Here is a 20,234-nt window from a genome sequence, read left to right on the forward strand (position 1 = left end):
TATTCCAACAATTATAATATAAAACTGTCAAAGTTAACTTTTCGCCTATAGGGTTAAATTTGAATTGGTGCATACAGAATAATTCGTCTTGGGAGTGATTTTTTCGCTACCTATTACTATCATCGCAGTTATCAGATGACTGCTATTTTTCAGATAACAAAATGTTATCAAGTGTAAACTTTAGACACTAATAAACAAACCCTAAGTAAAAGCAGAGTGCCTTAAGTTTGAAGCTCCCTAGATGAACACGAAGAAGAGAAAAGGCTGTTGTAACTTCTCTCCATGCTGCTGACTGATGCAGATTCATCGTCTTCCACCTCAAGCATCGCAACGCTCAAGTGTAATTCCGCGCTGGAATTTGGGTAAACCTCGTCATCGAAGCAATCTTCCTTTTCTTCTTCTTCCATAATCCATTTCCCCACTTCGTTTTCATCTCTTAGTAGCCTCAGTATCTGAAGAAGCTATAAAGATTAGTTCTTGACGAGGGACTTAGTTTTCTTGGACAAGGAAACACAGTCTTACTTGTCTTATATTGGGACGATGTGTGGCGGATCTTGTGAGGCAATGTGAAGCAGCAAGTACCATTCTTTGAAACTGAGACTCTTCGTATGTATTTGTAACTTCTGGATCCAACAGCCGTTTTAAATTTCCATTCTCAATCAACGGTTTTGCCTGCATTCCAAGGGAGTGTCTCTTTAAGGTTTTATTAAGTGTTTCTTACGCTACAAGTAACCAACTGCAAAAAGAAAAACCTACCCACATGACCAAACTCTCTTGTCCTCTAGGATTCTGAGGCGAAATAGGATTTCTTCCTGATATGAGTTCAAGCAGAACCACTCCAAAGGCGTAAACATCGACTTTATCACTGACTTTTCCGTACATGAAATACTCTGGTGCAAGGTATCCAAAAGTGCCCACCACATCAGCTTGTATCGAATATCGAGAAGATGTCGTAGGTCCCCACATCGACAATCCAAAATCTGAAAGCTATCGTAAAATTCATAGCTATCAGTTATGAGTTCACAACGACGACTAGCAAACATAGTCAGAAGCAGTTTTATTACCTGAGGTTGGAGCTCATCTGAGAGAAGAACGTTAGAAGTTTTGACATCTCTGTGAATCACTGGCTTAGAACACTGATTATGAAGATAATCTAGCGCTTCTGCCAACCCGATAGCTATCTTGAATCTATGTTTCCATGATAATACATGCTTTCCCTTTTGCTTACCTGCAGAAATCAAGCGTCATCACACTTTATACCAAATCCATCAAAAACTTTAATGTATGTGTGAAGTTGAGAGTGTTGTGGTATACCGTGAAGGGTTTCCTCTAAACTTCCTACGGATGAAAGACTGTAAACGGAGATTAGATCATTGTTTTGGACACAAACACCAAGTAAGCCTGAGATGTTTTGGTGACTCAAAGAAGAGATGATGTTGATTTCATGAACAAAATCTGTCGTAGCGTCTTTATTAGATGATGATTTCAAGATTTTCACAGCAATACCTTTTCCATCTTCAAGAATCCCTCTGTACACTTTGCTGCATCCTCCTTTCCCAATCAAATTCTCTGTCATGTAGAAAATCAAAGAATCAATACAAACTCTCATCAAGAGAGGCAGAGAGGTTGAAAAAACAGAGTACCTTGAGAGAAATTTGATGTTGCTTTCTTAAGAACGTTGTAGTTGAACCATTTCTTGCTGTCTCTTAATATTTCCTTAAGTTGCTTCTTAACAAAGCTTGTCTCGTAGTTAAGATTCTGCTGATGATGATTTGGAAACCGTTCAGGTAAGCTCATGACCCAGTTGACCACTGAGATTTTTCTCGTGTGCCGTCGGTGAACTTTTGGTGTCTCTAAAGTTGCAGTTTTAAGGAAAGGCCAACCTGGTTTCTCATCTAAAAATATATCTATGGACGGAAGTGAAATAGATCTTCCTGAAATCTTCCTCTTTTCTTCACCCGTCATCTTCAAGAGTTCTTTGCTTTTTTTTACACTTGATTCATCATACTTGCATTCACTATTCAAAAGTTGAGAACTTGGCCTCAAATCTAGATTATAAGCTGACGTTTTAACCATAGCCATTGCTCTTAGAATTAACTAGTGATGACCAAGACTTCAGCCTTTGAAACAACTGTTTCGCACAGAATTTGGCAGTAAGATGTGCAACAAATCCTGAAACCTGAAACTGTGGTTAGGTTACATCAAAAAAAGAAACAGAACAGCTTTTTTCTCAAAGACTTGTTGTAAGATTTTTTTTTTCTCACCTTAGAACGTTTTCTTGGAATTTTGATTCCAAGTACTACAAAAAACCTTGTGAACCGAACTTTCTTGTAAACTTCTCTCTCTCTCTCCTATAAGCTCAATATGTGGGAGCTAAATGCTCTTTTATTCTGCATAAAAACAGAGGAATCAAACAAACAAAAAACTCCATCAGAAACAAGTAATTTGTGGTTGATATCAGTATGAATCTTATTAGTTATTTAAGGCACCTATGTCAATTATGGAGAAAAAATGTGGTTATAAAATAGATAAACTATATTAGTATGAGCATTAACAGACAAAGATAAGTGTTACAAAAACTCGTTGTACGTATCTATTATTAAATTTGTTAGTTAGATAATCGACACATAAGAATCGAAATCTGCCGCCATGTAACACACCATCAGCATTTTGTACCTGCTACGACTAAAAACAAGATTGATTGACTCGACAATAATACAAACTTTATATATATATAAAATCTTACACATTCAAGAAGTTGATTATTCTCAGACGCAAATGTGGAAATCATAGAAAGGATGATTGAATCAATGAGTTTATCTTAAAATATAAACCGATCGGATCAAGAAAGTGTCGGCGAGAGAAAGAGAGAGAGAGAGTGTGTGTGTTTTCAGGGAAGAGAAGAGAGTGAGAGTTAACGACAGACTCAGAGAGATACAATACAATACATTGATACATTGACCAGTTTTGTTTTGTTTTTTGCCTTTCCAGAATTTAATAATTTTTAGGTTAGTAAGTTAGGGGGAAAACCGGGAAATATTAGCGGGAAACCCATGATAAGCGGTGAGTGAAAGGGGACTAGTGGATGTGTGACCACCGGCTACTGCGGGTCATACGTAACGAACACGCCTCGACACTCAACAAGGCTGCCTCCTACGTACGGCAATGGCTCTTTAGAATTAAATGAACACAATAGTCCGTGCACTCTACGCACCTTTTCTTCTTCTTTTTTAATTGAAGCATGCATATAATATATATATGTATGTATAAGAAAAATGTCACATACGTATATATTTTAAGTGTTTCATTAAGTAGGCACCGTAAGAAAAGTAATTGATATGTTTTTGTAGGATAATGTAATGTAATGTATGAGTCTATGAGATGATGATATGTGGAAGAGCTGACGACAAATGTTAAGTATTACTGGTAATCTGTTTGGATTATTTAATCCTTAATTAACGAAAAAAAAAACTTAATCTATTGATATTTTCTGATGGTGAGATTTTGAACAACTCGTCCTCGAAAGTTTTCTTAGCTATACTGATATTTTGAACACATTAGAGGACAAATCATCAACTATTAGCCTAATAGTATTTTAAAGCAAAATACTATTTAAACAAATGAAAAATAGTCGAATTTTGAAAAACAGTGTTACAAAGATTTTGGCTCGACTTGAGTGATTATTCCATTATCTTTAGGTAGATGATCATGATCTTATCACACTATATATGTATTTTTGTGAAATATGACATCATAAAACCAAAAACCAAGTTAATGGAGTGTGCATGTGTCCAATTATTGGATAACCAAATGTTTCGTACTAGTAGTGCCTATAGACTAATGAAATATGAATCCTATGCTATCAAGTTATTCAGAATAATGATACTGGTTTTAATTTCATGTGTCTTTGCCCCAAAAAAATAAAATAAAAATTGTAAAAGGAGTTTGATTGTGCCAGTCTGTCTATATGAGATTAAAAAGAAAGTCATATACTAAAATATGATCTATAAAAAAAAGAGTTGACATATGATTCATATGATATATTGATATCAGTCACATTTTATCACAAATCAAGCTACCGACGCCTAGATATGGATACATAGTTTAATTTCCTAGATTTGATATTTTGTATCATTCCAAAAACATATAGTAGTAATCAGAATACAATACTGTTCTTAAAATCGATCTATACGGTCGCGTAGATATGATCTTTTTTTCTATCAAACATTTGTTTTCATTAAAACTTAAATGGGGGTTACCGCCTAGATATATATGATCTAAGATTCTATATTTTCTAACAAAACTTTTATTTATCAGCAAGCAATTAACCATATATATCTTTGATATGTTTAAATATCGACTAGCATTTCAAAATATATGCTTTTCACAATAAGAATACTAAATAAAAGTCTTATTAATATCAGTATTACGTTTTATATTACAAAAATAAAAGGAAACTCAACTTTAGTTGGTACATACGGAAACATATTATAGTCTCTCTATTGTAATTGAAAGGCTTATAATTAGGTGAATATTAGTTCACTAAACGTCCTGACACATCTAATTATTTCAATTAGATTTGGTAAGGGCATTTTCAATGGGAGCATCGACTTTCTAAGATGTTCCATTGAGAATGGTCTAACTGATTGTTGTAGCTTTGTAGGAATCGAATAAATACAAGTCGAGGGGCAGTTAAAGCAAAGAAAGAGATTGATTAACAAACAACAGATTCGTTTGGTAAAAGACAAGCCAAGCTTATGACTATGATAGAAAAACGTTTACTCAATAATTCTATCTCCAACGGGGAAAACGTCTTAGCCAAATAATAAGAAGAAAAGAATATCAAACATTTGATGAAAATTCAAAAGCTAATGCTTTCAACAGAGTTTCTTTAAAAATCTTGAAAGAGAAAGGCGTTTCCAAGGCTGTTAAGTGTTAATGTTTGAGAGTAACACATTGGTTCTGAAATCAAAACTTTAGTTAATGTAAAGGAGGAGTCTTGCAAGTTGGTATTGTCAAAGAACCGTTGGAACATTCTTGTCTTACTTTTGGTTGGTTTCACTAAACCAGCAAATGTTATGTAATTCAATGAAATCGAACAACTCCTACTTGCTCTATTTGGAAAATACCGAGTTTTGAACAATAACTCATGTTGCCTACATTAATGCTGCAACAATACCAATAAAGGTTACCTCTGGCTGAAACTATGTGTAACAACGTAACTGGAATACAATCCTTCAACGATTTGTGTGTGGAGCTAGGAAACAAATAAATCAAGCATTCGTGCTATATTTACAGATCAAAATGCAAACAAGAATACAAATACTTGTTACTAGGTTGTTCAACTTTGTCAATTTCAGACTACAAACAACAGATTACTGATTCCTTGGGTAAACAAGTTATGAAAAGAAAAAAAAAGGAGAAAAACAAATACTAGTAGCTCTATTCCTCTTGTTGATTCCTTTCTTTTTATTGAATCACAGTATTGAACAACCTTTCTGAGATTTTCTCTTCTTCTTCTTCTTGTTTTTTGGTGGCTGGAGAACGACCTTGATAGCCGCATCAAACACCGCTTTTACATTCTGTTGAACAGATAATCGAAATCATCAACGGATTCAGGTTTGGACGTGTAAAGATGAGATAAAGGTTTGGACTCTCAGGTCGTTTACCTGTTGAGTTTTTGCACTGCATTCGATATAAGCAGGTGCACCAATCAGCTTCTTTAGTTCTTCACCCTATTTTCATAAGATCCAAAGAAGAAAAATGTGGGGGTTTAACACGGAGGATTGCCCTTAGAATCAAATGAGAAGAGTGTGAGAAAGATACCTGAGCAGTAGAGATAGGCACAGCTCCAGGGTGCTCGGCAAAGAATTGCTTATCATCACGAAGATCTGAATGAGAGTCATAAAAATATCAGAAGATTTCCCAGAACAGAAAAAATGGTTGATTAAGAGTTGAGCTAAAAAGAAACCAACCAAGCTTTGTTCCAACGAGGATGATGGGAACACCAGGAGCATAATGTCTCAGTTCAGGAACCCACTAAGAATCAAAAGCAAGAAACCAAATGGATTCTATCAGAATCACTGAATGAGAATTACATTAAAAAAAAAAAAAAAAGGAAAGAAGTCTGAGGGGACGACCAAAGATCAAACCTTTTTAGAAACATTTTCATAGCTAGCTTTGCTGACAAGTGAGAACGCAAGTAAGAAGACATCAGCCCCGCGATAGCTCAAAGGTCTTAGTCTATTGTAGTCCTCTTGCCCTGTTTCACCGAGTAAAAGAAAACAAAAATGACTCTCTGAAAGGGGAAGAAACTGAAAAGACAAAGAAAGAACACCACAAATCTAAGGGTAACAACTTGCCTGCAGTATCCCACAATCCCAAGTTGATAGTGTTCCCATCCACAATCACATTGGCACTGAAATTATCGAACACAGTTGGCACATAATCCTGTCACATCGAAAAATTCCACTCTAACATTAGCCACAAAATGATCTAAGAAGACACACTTAATTAGATCATAAAACAGATCACACATCCCAGAGAAACACAGCTAATTTGCTATGGTATATGAAGCTGAGATTCTTTCAAATCCTAAAAGATCACTACAGTACAATCAGAAAGAACAAGACTTTAACAAAACCCAACAAATACTTATGACTAAATCCAACTCAGAAGGATCGCACAAACAACAAATCCAACAAACCCCTAAGCTAAAATTCATCAAATCAAAGTGAAAGAAGAAGAGAACTTGAAGCTGACCGTGGGGAAAGTGTTGCTAGTGTAAGAGATGAGAAGACAAGTCTTTCCAACAGCGCCATCACCGACGGTAACACACTTGATAAACCTCGAAGCACTCATCTTCCTCTCTCTCTCTCTCTGTTTTTCTCCTTCTTCAAAGTTAAAAACCCTAAATTTTATCACGGAATTGGGGATTTTAGAAAGAGAGAGAGAGTGAGAAAGGGTTCTTCTTTAAAGAGGAAGAAGACAAAGAAATAGCTGCTGAAAGTCTCTCCCAGACTAGAGTCGGCCTCACATGCACTTCATTTTCTTGGTCTCTTCTTCTTCTTCTTCTACCCTTTTCTTCTTCTTCTTCTTTCTTACGAAAATAAAATTTAATAACCTTTTTTTGGTTAGCTGGTGCGTTACCCAAAACAAGTCCCTACCAACATTTATGGGTTGATAATATAATAATACTAATTTTGTATGTACTTTTTTTTTTCTTCTTTACTTCTTTTCCGATCTTTATACTCATGCAGCCTACATACTAAATTAGTAAATTTATTACATTGTCAATCTAATAATATACTAAAACTTAGAGCAATATTATTGGGAATTTTTTAGAGGGTTAAAATACCCAGTTTTTGCAAAGGAAATATTTTTAATGTTGGTCTTTTACGAGTAAAAATAAAGCTTATATGAGTAGTTGAAAACTATACTTTTCAAAAAACAAAAATAGTTACTTTCCAGCCACATTTCCATACATTTTATTTTGATTAAATGTTGATGGTCAAAATTTTGTTACGGTATATCTAATTATGTGTATTTCAAATTTTAAAAAAATAAACGTTAATTACTCTTTTAAAAAGTCAATATTTTTAAAACCGATCACGGTAAGAAACATTTCTAGTTAGATCTGTTTTTTTTTTCTTTGTTGTTGCTGTGTAATTTAGTCCAGCATAATAGGCGAAGAATAGGGTAAAACTAACATGTAAAAATAGCAAAACAAATAAAATATAAAATATTAAAAAAAAAAACAAAAACAAAATTGTGGAAAAAACAGAGAGAGTTTCAAAGTTACAACGGTAGTTTCTATTTCAGACGCGTAAATTTCTCTGGAGACCTGAAAGGCTGAGAGTGCGAAACATTCTCTTATATCATTGTCTTTTTTCAAAGCTTGTTATTTGAGCTCTCCTTGTTTTTTATTCCTCCGACAAGGACGAGGTTCCAAGAGAACTTAGCTTCTTGTTCTTCCACATCAACAAAATAAAAATAAAAATTAATCCAAAAAGAAAAAGAAGAGAGTTCAATGAGAAAGCATTCTCTTGATCGATGGCTTTTAACAGCCGTTCTTGTGGTTCTCCTCTCGTCTTCATCCTCTTTCGCTGCCAAAAAGGACGCCAAGAAGAAGAAGAAGAGTAATAAGGATGTGACTTACGATGGGACATCTCTGATCATCGATGGCAAAAGAGAGCTTCTTTACTCCGGCTCTATTCATTACCCTCGAAGCACTCCTGAGGTATATGTCACAATTATATCTTTGTTTTTCTAATTAACAGCTTCTTTCCAGAATTCATATATATTGAGATTGTAACATGATTTGGGTTTGGTACGTTTAGATGTGGCCAAGTATCATCAAGAGAGCGAAACAAGGCGGTTTGAACACGATTCAGACATACGTGTTCTGGAATGTACATGAGCCTGAACAAGGAAAGGTAGTTAAAACACAAATCCATTAATATAAAACATGCATGCATCTTATACGATTCTTAAACATATGTTATTGTGTTTGTTTCCATTAGTTCAACTTTTCGGGACGAGCTGATTTGGTGAAGTTCATAAAGTTGATCGAGAAGAATGGCATGTATGTGACCTTGAGGCTTGGACCATTTATCCAAGCTGAATGGACTCATGGGTAAATAATTCATCAACCACTTCTTATACTTTTATTTTATTTTATTTTGTTTCTCCTTTCATAGATTCTTCTACTAATGCATGTTTTACGTGATTTTTTTGTTTTTGTTTTCAATATATATCAGAGGACTTCCTTATTGGCTTAGAGAAGTTCCTGGAATTTTCTTCCGCACGGACAACAAACCATTCAAGGTAGATATACATATAAATAAATGTTGAATTGTATCTATGTGTGTTTGATTTACAATCAAATGTCTTAATAACATACGTGACAAACAAAACTATATATATTGCAGGAACATACAGAAAGGTACGTGCGGATGGTACTCGACAAAATGAAGGAGGAAAAATTGTTTGCTGCACAAGGAGGCCCCATTATATTAGGACAGGTGACAAGAAAGAAACATATATATTGATTTTGAGTAATGTTATAGAAAATGATGTTTCTTTTTTTTGTAACAAATGAGAAATGTAAATTTCGCAGATAGAGAACGAGTATAGCGCTGTTCAACGGGCATATAAACAAGACGGATTGAACTACATTAAGTGGGCATCTAAATTGGTGGACTCAATGAATCTTGGGATCCCATGGGTTATGTGCAAGCAGAACGATGCTCCTGATCCTATGGTAACCTAGTTTTTGTTTTGTTTTTAAGCCTGTGTTTTGTTACCGGAAGAAAAGTATTGAGAGTTTTATGATGAATACAGATCAATGCTTGCAATGGAAGACACTGTGGTGATACTTTCCCCGGTCCTAACAAAGAAAACAAGCCATCTTTATGGACTGAGAATTGGACTACTCAGTGAGTGTTTATGGCTAAATTTAAATAAGAATTATAGAAACTTAATATTCATTCATACAAGTGTTAAAATCTTGCAAATTACTTTAATAGGTTCCGTGTGTTTGGTGATCCGCCAACTCAAAGATCAGTAGAAGATATAGCATTCTCTGTTGCTCGGTTCTTCTCCAAGAACGGAAGCCATGTGAACTACTACATGGTATAGTGGCTCAATTCTAGCTTTGGAAATATTGCAAAAGTGATTGTCACCCAAATTCTTAAAATGGGGCTTTGTTATGTTGTAATCTTGTAGTACCATGGAGGGACTAACTTTGGAAGAACCTCTGCACATTATGTAACCACTCGATACTATGATGATGCACCTCTTGATGAATATGGTTTAGAGAAAGAGCCTAAGTATGGTCATCTTAAGCAACTTCACAACGCTCTTAACCTCTGCAAGAAGCCACTTCTTTGGGGTCAGCCTAAAACAGAAAAACCTGGAAAAGATACAGAGGTACTAACATCATATATAAATATCTACACATAAAATGTAATAAAATAAAGACTCTGATTCTTTCCAAAATAATCAAGAGGATTTAACTTTCTTTTGCTATGTAATCACAGATTAGATACTACGAACAACCTGGAACGAAAACTTGCGCAGCTTTCTTGGCTAACAATAACACTGAAGCTGCAGAAACCATCAAATTCAAGGGGAGAGAATACGTGATAGCGCCTCGTTCCATTAGTATTCTTCCAGATTGCAAAACTGTTCTTTACAACACTGCACAGGTGAAAAAAAACATTAAATTCTAGTTCATTTCGAGGAAAAAGAAACAGAACATAGTTTTTAAGACGTTTCTTGTTTGTTTGGTTGGAGCAGATTGTTTCGCAACACACTTCAAGGAACTTCATGAAGTCTAAAAAGGCGAACAAGAAGTTCGCTTTCAAAGTGTTCAGTGAAACATTGCCTAGCAAACTCGAAGGTGACTCTTACATACCCGTTGAGCTTTACGGATTGACTAAGGATAGGTCAGACTATGGATGGTACACAACAAGGTAACTAAAGACTCTATATATTCATGTCATTGTATATCAAATAGAAAAGAAGAGAATCTTGAAATGTAAGTTTGTTTTGCAGTTTCAAGGTTCATAAGAATCACTTACCTAAGAAAGAAGTCAAGACTTTTGTGAGGATTGCTAGTCTTGGTCACGCGTTGCATGTTTGGCTTAACGGAGAATACCTTGGTAAGAATTGTGTTAAAATGATCTACAAAGTATAAAAAAATGAGCTATAATAATGATATTATTCTTACCAGGAAGTGGACATGGAAGCCATGAAGAGAAGAGTTTTGTTTTCCAGAAACAGGTTACACTCAAAGCAGGATCAGAGAATCATCTTGTTATGCTTGGTGTTCTCACAGGATTCCCAGTAAGTAATCAACAAATGTACTTCAGAATATGAGTTTTAGGACCAACATATAGATGAAGACATGTTTGCTTAATGATTGCTTTTTTTTTTTTTCTTTTGTGTTTTTACAGGACAGTGGATCTTACATGGAGCATAGATACACAGGTCCTCGTAGTGTATCCATCTTAGGATTGACTTCTGGAACACTTGATCTCACTGAAACCAGCAAATGGGGAAATAAGGTTTGAAAATCATTCTCTTAATTACTCTGTTATTTGTTCACAACATTGAGTATATATTCCTTGATTTTATCCGGTTTTTTATAATCTATAGGTCGGTATGGAAGGTGAAAAACTCGGAATTCACACCGAGGAAGGTTTAAAGAAGGTCAAATGGCAAAAATTCACCGGAAAAGCACAGGGACTTACATGGTACCAGGTAACAGAAGAAAAAGAAATAGAAACTACATATAGAGTATGACTGGTAAAAATGTTTTCTAATCATATCCAAATATATTGCAGACATACTTCGATGCACCAGAGAGCCTAAACGCTGCGGCTATCCGCATGCACGGCATGGGAAAAGGGTTGATTTGGGTGAACGGAGAAGGTGTTGGAAGATATTGGCAATCGTTCTTGTCTCCATTAGGTCAACCTACTCAAATAGAGTATCACATCCCCAGATCTTTCTTGAAGCCAAAGAAAAACCTTCTTGTTATATTCGAGGAAGAGCCAAATGTGAAGCCTGAGCTTATGGACTTTGTCATCGTCAACAGAGACACTGTTTGTTCTTACGTCGGAGAAAACTACATCCCAAGTGTTAGACATTGGACTAGGAAGCAAGATCAGGTCCAAGCCATCACCGATAACGTGACTCTCACAGCTACTCTCAAATGCTCAGGCACTAGAAAGATCGCAGCTGTTGAGTTCGCTAGCTTCGGAAACCCTATTGGTGTTTGTGGAAACTTCACTCTTGGTACTTGCAATGCTCCTATTTCTAAGCAAGTTGTTGAGAAGGTAAAAAAAGTCATCTATATTTTTTCTCTTCTTGATGTAAAATGTACAGCTTCTTTTGGTAGAACTAACCAACCAAAACACATTGTTGCAGCATTGTTTGGGGAAAGCACAATGTGCGATTCCGGTGAACAAGAGCACGTTCGAACAAGACAAGAAGGATTCATGTAAGGACGTTGTGAAGATGCTTGCCGTACAAGTGAAGTGTGGTCGTGGCAAGAAGAAGAACTGAGGGTACATATATCAACACACTATTATATGGTTCAACGTTCCGTGTTTAGTAGACCAATTTCAAAGTGTTGTGACATCGATTTTTGTCGTTCTATTTGTATTTGATTTCTTAAATTTATCACTAATACACGAGTAAGGTATTCGAATATGATCCAATCAAGAGACAGCTACATAACCAAAAAGAGAAAAGGAAATTGGATTATAGTTTTATCAAATATATCCATTTTTCTGATTTTAAGATTAACATGCACGCCGTTTCACAAATACCTAAACACCTCGCGTGCCGTTTATTTGGAACGAAAGTGACATGCAAGTCGCATGCGAACAAAAGCGTATCTTATAAGCCAATGAGGTCCACCGAAAGATGTGGCTGAGGGAAACAGCAGATAACTGACACCGCCCATTCAAATCCCGTTTCTCATTGGGTGGTTTATCTCTTCGGCCCAAACTTCAGTGTAACCAAAAAAGAAAGAAAAAAATCTTCACATCACACACCTTGACCATATTCTTCTTCATCGCTCTCTCACCAATCCCAGACGAGTAGGAGCTATGGCGACGCCGATTGTTGACGCGGAGTACTTGAAAGAGATCACCAAGGCTCGCCGTGACCTCCGCTCTCTCATCTCGAACAAGAACTGCGCTCCGATCATGCTCCGATTGGCGTAAGTTTCGATTTCTTTGGTTTTTCTTCGATTCGGTTATGTTGACTGCTCCATATTTCGTTTTCTGCTCCTGTGAAAATCGTTGGATTGATAGTTTGGGTGTAGAAATCGCTCGATATTGTTCAGTTTTTAATTTGTGAAATGTTGTCTCATATGGTTTTTGTGAAGATGGCACGATGCTGGAACCTATGATGCTCAATCGAAGACCGGTGGACCTAATGGTTCTATCAGGAACGAAGAGGAGTACACTCATGGTGCCAACAGTGGTTTGAAGATCGCTCTCGATCTCTGTGGTAGGATTTTCATTTAGTTATTGTAGATTCGTTTGCTGGATAGTTTCTCTTTTTGTTGGTGACGAGATTACTATTTGCGCATAATCCGTGGGTTATTCTTGAAATTTGGATAGCCAATACTGTTCGAAATGATTCCATTCTGTTTTTTTTGGAATGGACTTTGAATTGTTTAGTTTTGAAATCCTATCTTTTATGTTTCAGAGGGCGTGAAAGCTAAGCATCCCAAAATCACATATGCAGACCTATTTCAGGTGATTATGAGATTTTTCTTAGAAGTATTATGATTACAGTGAAGTTCTAACAATTTGATGACTGATATATATCCATAACTGATGCAATTTTATTAGTTTTGCTACCATAGAGTTAGTATAGCGCATCAGATTTGAGCCTTGTTGTTTTCTGTGCTCCTTTGTCAACAGTCTATAGAAACTAGTACCCCACGTGTCTCATAGACCCATCCCATGTTTGGTAGACTTAGATGAGTTGTGTAATTATTGTCGCAGGATAGTGAAAGTGTGCAACAATGAAATAAGAATTTTCTTTTTCTACGAACTGTTGCAGATTATGTTTTGATATGTTGACTATATCAATTCGTTCCAAGAAAGACAGATTGACTATGTTATTCAAGTAGAAACTAGATTCTAGTAAAATGTACTCTACTCTCAAGGAGATTGTCACAAAACCTCAAGCTATTTCCACGCTAGAGGATTTGTTTCATAATTGACCAGAATAAATCTGCCTATGTTGTCCTTCCGGTAAATCTTGTCATTTAATTCCTGAATTAGTCATGACCAGGAAGGTTTGTTAAACTCATTTAATAGTTTTGTTATATTGACATACTGTTCACCCATCTGTGATTCTGTGTTATTGACTTAAGGACTTGGACTGAGTAGTATTCAAAAGTCCATCGCTTGCACCTATTTTACATTGTGCATTACTGTTTGTATTGTTGTTTGTCCAGCTTTGTTGGTCAATAATGTGGAGGCTTTATATATGAATGCCCAGCAGAAGTTTCCAATTGGAGCAATAGTTTAATAGCAATCAAAAATTTGAATCTGAATAATTTATCTCATTCTCGTGTTTCAGCTTGCTGGTGTGGTAGCAGTGGAGGTTACTGGTGGACCTGACATCAGCTTCGTTCCTGGGAGAAAAGTATAGTTTCTCATTCTTCTAGACATTACAACAGTTGGCCGGTTTTAGCGCTGAAGAAAATAACCATAAATACTGTATGTTTCTTTTTGATAGGATTCAAAGGTCTCCACCAGGGAAGGAAGACTTCCTGATGCCAAACAAGGTACAATAATACTTCTATCGTTTATAGTATACTTTGCTTTTCTCTATTGAAATTCTTTTCATGGAACTGGAAGATCTTTTCTATGAATTTACCTTGTTTATTTGATTGTAGGTTTTCAACATCTAAGAGATGTATTCTACCGCATGGGACTATCTGATAAGGATATTGTGGCACTCTCAGGTGCTCATACTCTGGTAAATTCATTGGCCACTTACTTAATTCCCGCTGTTTTTTTCTTTTGGGACAAATAAAAGGTATTTGTGCTGATGATCACTTTTTGGTGTTTAGGGAAGGGCTCATCCAGAGAGGTCAGGCTTCGATGGGCCATGGACTGAAGAGCCTCTGAAGTTTGATAACTCCTACTTCGTGTAATTTTTATTTCCTTATCCTCATAGATTCTTTGTCTTTTTGAAATTTTTCTTCCAAGAAGAACAAGCAGCAAACAGCTACTTTACTACAGGATCTGTTTAATCCACGAACTAATTACTGTGTTGGTACCAGGGAACTGCTGAAAGGAGAATCAGAGGGCTTGTTGAAACTCCCAACTGACAAGACTTTATTGGAAGACCCGGAATTCCGTCGTTATGTTGAGCTCTATGCAAAGGTAAATTCGAGTATTGAGCAGCTGCTTGCATGTATATATCTCATTTGCCCTGTTTTTGTGCTGTTAGATGTTATTTTGACAAGTTGTACCGGTGTTAACAGGATGAAGATGCGTTCTTCAGAGACTACGCTGAATCTCACAAGAAACTCTCTGAGCTTGGTTTCAGCCCGAGCTCCTCAGCAGGGAAGGCGGTTGCAGACAGCACAGTTCTCGCACAGAGCGCGTTCGGGGTTGCGGTTGCTGCTGCGGTTGTGGCGTTTAGTTACTTTTACGAGATTAGGAAGAGGATGAAATAAATGGGAGTACAAGGAAAACTATTCAGATAAAACCCTATTTTACTGCCACAATATGCTAAACTCTTTTAATCCACCACGATCATACTGTTTTGTTAGTAAAAAGTCAAAAAGTCAAAAAAATAATATTTTGGGGTAAATTTCATGGTTGGTTGGTTGCGTAACCGTTCATAACAAGGATTGGTTACTACCATTAAATGATTGAGTATTGCTTACAAGATTTGTGGATATCTAAGGCCATCATTATCAAGACATACTAACGGATGTTAGGCTATTAAATAAAAGCCAAAATAATAAAACAGTTCTATTGGAAGAAGTATTCGGTTCGATGTGAAGAGGTTTTTGGAAGGAGGTTCTTGTGCCATGTGTAAAGTGCTGAGTGGTTAGAAATAATTATTAAAAAAAAACATTTTTCATTTTTTATTATTCTATCCCAAAACATTTTTCATATTTCATATTTCATTATTCTATTTAAACATATTTCAAATGATTAACAAGGTTTATAAACTTTGTATTAATTTAATAAAATGTTTGTGTGCTTTAATTAATATGTTTTTATCTTTTTATGTTTCTCATTTTAATTAATATATTTGTATCTTTTTTTTTTTTTTAACACTATTTGTATCTTTTTATGTTTCTCATTTTTATGTTCATTGTTTTTTTTTGTTACTAATAATTTTGAACGGTATTTTTTGTTTCTTTTTATTTTCAAATCAATTGTATGTTTATTTTTAAAAGTTTTCAATTTAAAAGTTATTTATTTAATTTGAAAATTTGAAAATATATTTTATATTATATTATTAAATTTTTAGGATTCTAAAAATTCAACCAATAATCAATTCTAAATTTTTGGTTCTTAACTCAACCTATTATATTATTAATATAATTAAAAACCTCTAAGATACATCTTCTCACTTATCCTCTTAATGATGCTCTTACAAAAAGATGGGGTAGTAGTAGATATCTACCAAAGTGGGACATCATAACCTGAAACTGGACCTAACCTTTTGGTAGGTTTAGTTAGGTAGGAACCTTCTTTGAAATTAATAACCTTTTATTATTTCTTATTTGTTTCGTATTTTTCATCACTGAGGATAACTACTAAATTAGGAAATATCCGTTGGAACTGAGATGGTATCGGTACTCATTGAGGGTATGATACATAGTAAAAGTCGTATAGTGTATCAAAAGTTTAAAATAAATTAGTTTGGTGTGTGGTTGTGGACAACAAATCACATGTGTATGTATGTATACTCTAGTCTATCCAATAATAATTTTTTTTTTTTTCATAACGAAAAAAAATAGTATTAATTATGTCGGTAGGAGTTGGAAAAGTAAATGTGCACCATGAAATCTACCAAACTCGTTTGTAATAAGATTGTCTTTCAGGTATCAAACAAACTTTCACCAATAAAGCTTCTTTCCTTTTTCCAAATAAAGAAGTCCAAACAAGAATATAAAACCCACAATCATTTATTCCATATGTTTTCTTCGTTACTTATTTTCAATAAATATCCCCCACCGTTTTGCTATTTACAAATACAAAGCATTTCATTTATGTCTGTTTTTTATATATATGATTGTAACTTACTGTAAATACTTTTTTACATATTGCTACACTCTATTGATGCTATTTAGCTAATTCAACTCTAGTGTTGAGAGAAATAATGCAACACTCTATCAATTTCCCCAAATGGTTTCCTATCCAAAACCATTATTATTATTATTAGAAATTAGTTGGACGTTACGATAAATAGTAAAGGATTGGTAAAATGGTAGTTGAGGAGAAGTAAAAAGGTCACATGTTTGGGGAAATCATTTAAAGGAGAAGGAGAAAGCAGGTACAACTCCACTCTCTTCTCTATTTTCCTCCATTTACTAATTTCAAACTCCATGTGAGGAAGAGGTCATATTGTTGCAGCCAAATCTTATACCAAACCTTAATTTAATGTCACTTTCCCTCAAACCAACCTTGTTTGTGCCTTCTAGATATGAAGTTACATCTACTCCTATGTGTTTTATGAATACCGTTAAAATAGTTCAAAGTCTAATTGGTGGTTGTCTTGAATTTATATTATGCAACGAGAGATAACATCTACCTTATTCTTATGTTTTGTGGCTGTCATCTTTTTGCCGATCAAAAGAGTATCAACATTGAGTGTAAAGATATGAAACATGTTTGTTGTCTACATGAAGAATGAAGAGAGTCGATACGATCTTGAATTTGAGCACCAATGACGCATAATTATGATATAACGTACATATTTATAAACCTAGCTAGCTAGAACCATAACTTCTTGGTTAACTAAACAAATAGTAATACGCTAGAACCATAACTTCTTGGTTAACTAAACAAATAGTAATACGTAACTAACATTGGTTTTTAAACTACTGATTTCAATAGTATAACACTTTGGATGCTCTTTACAACCTCCTTACCAAACTCACTACAACAAATGCTATTTTCTCATTATGTAACATAAATGTCCATAATTTTTGAAATAAATTCGAAGCAGTACGAAAACTATCCTACTTCGCTCAAGAAAGTATCTTTTTAATTATGTTCTCTAATCTCACAGACTCAAAACCATCTAACTCTTTTAAAAATTTGACGACCAAGTATCTCGAACCAAATCGTATTTGTGGAATTATCACGTAAGAAAACGACATGAACCAAATTCTCACTATCCAATTACGTAAATAAAACTATGATTAAATTTAGAGAATATGCAAATAACTATAGAAAAATGTGAAGTGCAATATATATATTGATCACACAGATTACAACAAAACAAAACGCATATGTCGCCATTCAAAAAAAACTCGAACGTGTATACATAAATAAATATGTACGTTATATCATAATGATGGTTTCACACCAACTACTAGGTTTTAATAAAGTACAACAAGTTTGAAAAAAAACCCGTAAAAGCCATAGAGCGTTTTCTCATTGAGATAGTGAAGAAGAAGAGATCGTGTGAAAGTTGCAGTTTATAGTTTTGATCCAAAACACAAAAAACAAATACACAATTTTATAAAGAAAGCAGAGAGACGGAGCCCACTAGCCACTCCTTCAAACGTGTCTTACCAACTCTCTTCTAGAAACAAATTTAGGCTTCACCTTCCTCCTCCAACCTCTCCCTCTCTCTCTCTCTCTCTTTCTCAAACCATCTCTCCATAAAACCCTAATTATATTTCATATCATCACAAGGATCAGAAGAAGAGGAAGATGGGGAGGTCTCCTTGCTGCGAGAAGGACCACACGAACAAAGGAGCTTGGACGAAGGAAGAAGATGACAAGCTCATCTCTTACATCAAAGCTCATGGTGAAGGTTGTTGGCGTTCTCTTCCTAGATCCGCCGGTCTTCAACGGTGTGGCAAAAGCTGTCGTCTCCGGTGGATTAACTATCTCCGCCCTGATCTCAAGAGGGGTAATTTCACCCTCGATGAAGATGATCTCATCATCAAACTCCATAGCCTTCTCGGCAACAAGTGAGTCACACATCATCATATCCTCTGTTTTTTTTTTGTTTTACCATCCTCTGTTTTGTTTTATTTAAGAAAGGTTTGTTTTTTACACTCTGTTTTTTTCTTTCCTTTTTTATAAAGGTGGTCTCTGATTGCGACGAGGTTACCGGGAAGAACAGATAACGAGATTAAGAATTACTGGAATACACATGTTAAGAGGAAGCTATTAAGAAAAGGGATTGATCCTGCGACTCATCGGCCGATCAACGAGACTAAAGCTCCTCAAGATTCCTCTGAATCTAGTAAAACAGAGGACCCTCTTGTCAAGATTCTCTCTTTTGGTCCTCAGTTGGAGAAGAAGGAAAGTTTTGAGGATGAGAGAGCTCATAAGGGAGTGATTTGCAAAAAGGATAGAGTTGAGTACTCGTACTCAGCTTTCGAAGGAAGATGTCTAGATTTGAATCTTGAGCTAAAGATCAGCCCGCCATGGCAAGACAAGCTCCATGATGAGACGAGCATGCGGTTCCGGAGAGAGAAGCATATGTGCACATCGTGCCGTTTTGGATTTGGGAACGACAAGGAGTGTAGCTGTAATAGTGCGAAATGTCAAACAGAGGACAGTAGTAGCAGCAGTTATTCTTCAAGCGACATTAGTAGTAGCATTGCCTATGACTTCTTGGGTCTAAACACCAGGGTTTTGGATTTTAGCTCTTTGGAAATGAAATGAAATATATAAAGAAAAGTTTAATAGCTCTGAATTGTGATATTAAAATTTAACAGACTCGTTCATGGTGCTTACTGCTTACAATTCATTCTTGTCAGGATCTGTCATCATATTTGATAATCTACTAAAAAGATTTGAAAATTTTCGAATGTTAAGGGTGTGTAATGGTTACGTGAAAAGACATATACTAATACTTTGTGTAGTAGCAGTAATTTTTAGTCGATATCCCAACAGAAGTTTGACAAATGTCGATGGTTATCCCCAAAGAGATTTGACATATCGATGAAGTGGATAAGCTGTGTAAGGATGAGAAGCGTGAGAACGATTGAAATGTTTTCTATTCATTTGCATACCTTTTGGCATATTCCGTTGTAATAATTTTGAGTACTAATTCAAAGCATTACACTGTGTTGGTAAAATGTCTTAATCGAATGAATGTTTTTGTTCGCTAGATTTAAACAACAGTCACTAACTTTATTTCCAAAACTAAACAAGAATGTAGGATTAGAAATTAACTAGTGTGGTTTCCAAAAATATGTTCATTGTAGAAGAAAAAAGGGACATCAACCTAAAACTTTTGTGGTTTAGTTTTTGTATCATCCTAGTGGGTACAGTGGGTTTTACAAGTATTCAAGCTATATAGTGTTAATAAGATACAAAATTTCAACAAGCATATATAAGATTGAAGTATTGAACAATATCTAAACAGTGATATAAAAGTTCTGTCGACACTATTTAGTCTTTGAATGATCATCAAAGTTATTCATCTCTCGTTCGTAATAATAGATCTCAAAGAGCTCTCCAAAAGATTTAAACCACGTCCGT

The 20,234-nt window shown here is 35.3% G+C and overlaps 5 protein-coding genes across 11 annotated transcripts; 3 read left to right on the forward strand and 2 right to left on the reverse strand.

Moving 5' to 3' along the window:
- Window positions 1-2,865, reverse strand: LOC17879044 (pto-interacting protein 1). Of its 7 annotated transcripts, XM_023778892.1 has the most exons (9): window positions 2,747-2,855; window positions 2,265-2,390; window positions 1,644-2,179; window positions 1,507-1,569; window positions 1,315-1,401; window positions 1,065-1,228; window positions 757-987; window positions 523-672; window positions 1-452 (listed from the first exon to the last, which is right to left on the reverse strand). In XM_023778892.1, the coding sequence occupies exons 3-9, from the start codon at window positions 2,080-2,082 to the stop codon at window positions 222-224; spliced, it is 1,365 nt and encodes a 454-aa protein (XP_023634660.1). In that variant the 5' UTR covers window positions 2,083-2,179; window positions 2,265-2,390; window positions 2,747-2,855; the 3' UTR covers window positions 1-221. The 7 variants fall into 7 exon arrangements, with proteins under 7 accessions (XP_023634660.1, XP_023634659.1, XP_006283621.1 ...); XM_023778891.1 differs by having other exon boundaries at window positions 1,315-1,569; window positions 1,644-2,172; window positions 2,747-2,856; XM_006283559.2 differs by having other exon boundaries at window positions 1,315-1,569; window positions 2,747-2,856.
- A 2,404-nt stretch (window positions 2,866-5,269) lies between these two features.
- LOC17880477 (rac-like GTP-binding protein ARAC3) lies at window positions 5,270-7,088 on the reverse strand. The gene is made up of 7 exons (XM_006282664.2): window positions 6,763-7,088; window positions 6,363-6,450; window positions 6,153-6,262; window positions 5,976-6,039; window positions 5,827-5,891; window positions 5,670-5,735; window positions 5,270-5,582 (listed from the first exon to the last, which is right to left on the reverse strand). Exons 1-7 carry the CDS (start codon window positions 6,859-6,861, stop codon window positions 5,478-5,480), a joined length of 597 nt encoding a protein of 198 aa, XP_006282726.1. The 5' UTR covers window positions 6,862-7,088; the 3' UTR covers window positions 5,270-5,477.
- A 684-nt stretch (window positions 7,089-7,772) lies between these two features.
- On the forward strand, window positions 7,773-12,219 carry LOC17879066 (beta-galactosidase 11). Its single transcript, XM_006285152.2, has 17 exons — window positions 7,773-8,239; window positions 8,340-8,435; window positions 8,523-8,635; window positions 8,760-8,826; window positions 8,931-9,023; window positions 9,119-9,262; window positions 9,343-9,437; window positions 9,528-9,633; window positions 9,727-9,930; window positions 10,041-10,208; window positions 10,300-10,475; window positions 10,558-10,664; window positions 10,736-10,848; window positions 10,959-11,069; window positions 11,161-11,265; window positions 11,349-11,843; window positions 11,935-12,219. The coding sequence occupies exons 1-17, from the start codon at window positions 8,030-8,032 to the stop codon at window positions 12,070-12,072; spliced, it is 2,541 nt and encodes an 846-aa protein (XP_006285214.1). The 5' UTR covers window positions 7,773-8,029; the 3' UTR covers window positions 12,073-12,219.
- Window positions 12,220-12,501: 282 nt separating this feature from the next.
- On the forward strand, window positions 12,502-15,380 carry LOC17880619 (L-ascorbate peroxidase 3). The gene is made up of 9 exons (XM_006284189.2): window positions 12,502-12,733; window positions 12,902-13,026; window positions 13,228-13,277; window positions 14,113-14,178; window positions 14,272-14,320; window positions 14,432-14,514; window positions 14,609-14,688; window positions 14,822-14,924; window positions 15,026-15,380. Exons 1-9 carry the CDS (start codon window positions 12,621-12,623, stop codon window positions 15,218-15,220), a joined length of 864 nt encoding a protein of 287 aa, XP_006284251.1. The 5' UTR covers window positions 12,502-12,620; the 3' UTR covers window positions 15,221-15,380.
- A 2,893-nt stretch (window positions 15,381-18,273) lies between these two features.
- Window positions 18,274-19,497, forward strand: LOC17880550 (transcription factor MYB32). The gene is made up of 2 exons (XM_006284212.2): window positions 18,274-18,709; window positions 18,827-19,497. Exons 1-2 carry the CDS (start codon window positions 18,447-18,449, stop codon window positions 19,410-19,412), a joined length of 849 nt encoding a protein of 282 aa, XP_006284274.1. The 5' UTR covers window positions 18,274-18,446; the 3' UTR covers window positions 19,413-19,497.
- The last annotated feature ends 737 nt before the right edge of the window (window positions 19,498-20,234 follow it).

Source organism: Capsella rubella, unplaced genomic scaffold, assembly GCF_000375325.1.
Source record: "Capsella rubella cultivar Monte Gargano unplaced genomic scaffold, Caprub1_0 scaffold_7, whole genome shotgun sequence".
In the NCBI taxonomy this organism is placed as follows: domain Eukaryota; kingdom Viridiplantae; phylum Streptophyta; class Magnoliopsida; order Brassicales; family Brassicaceae; genus Capsella; species Capsella rubella.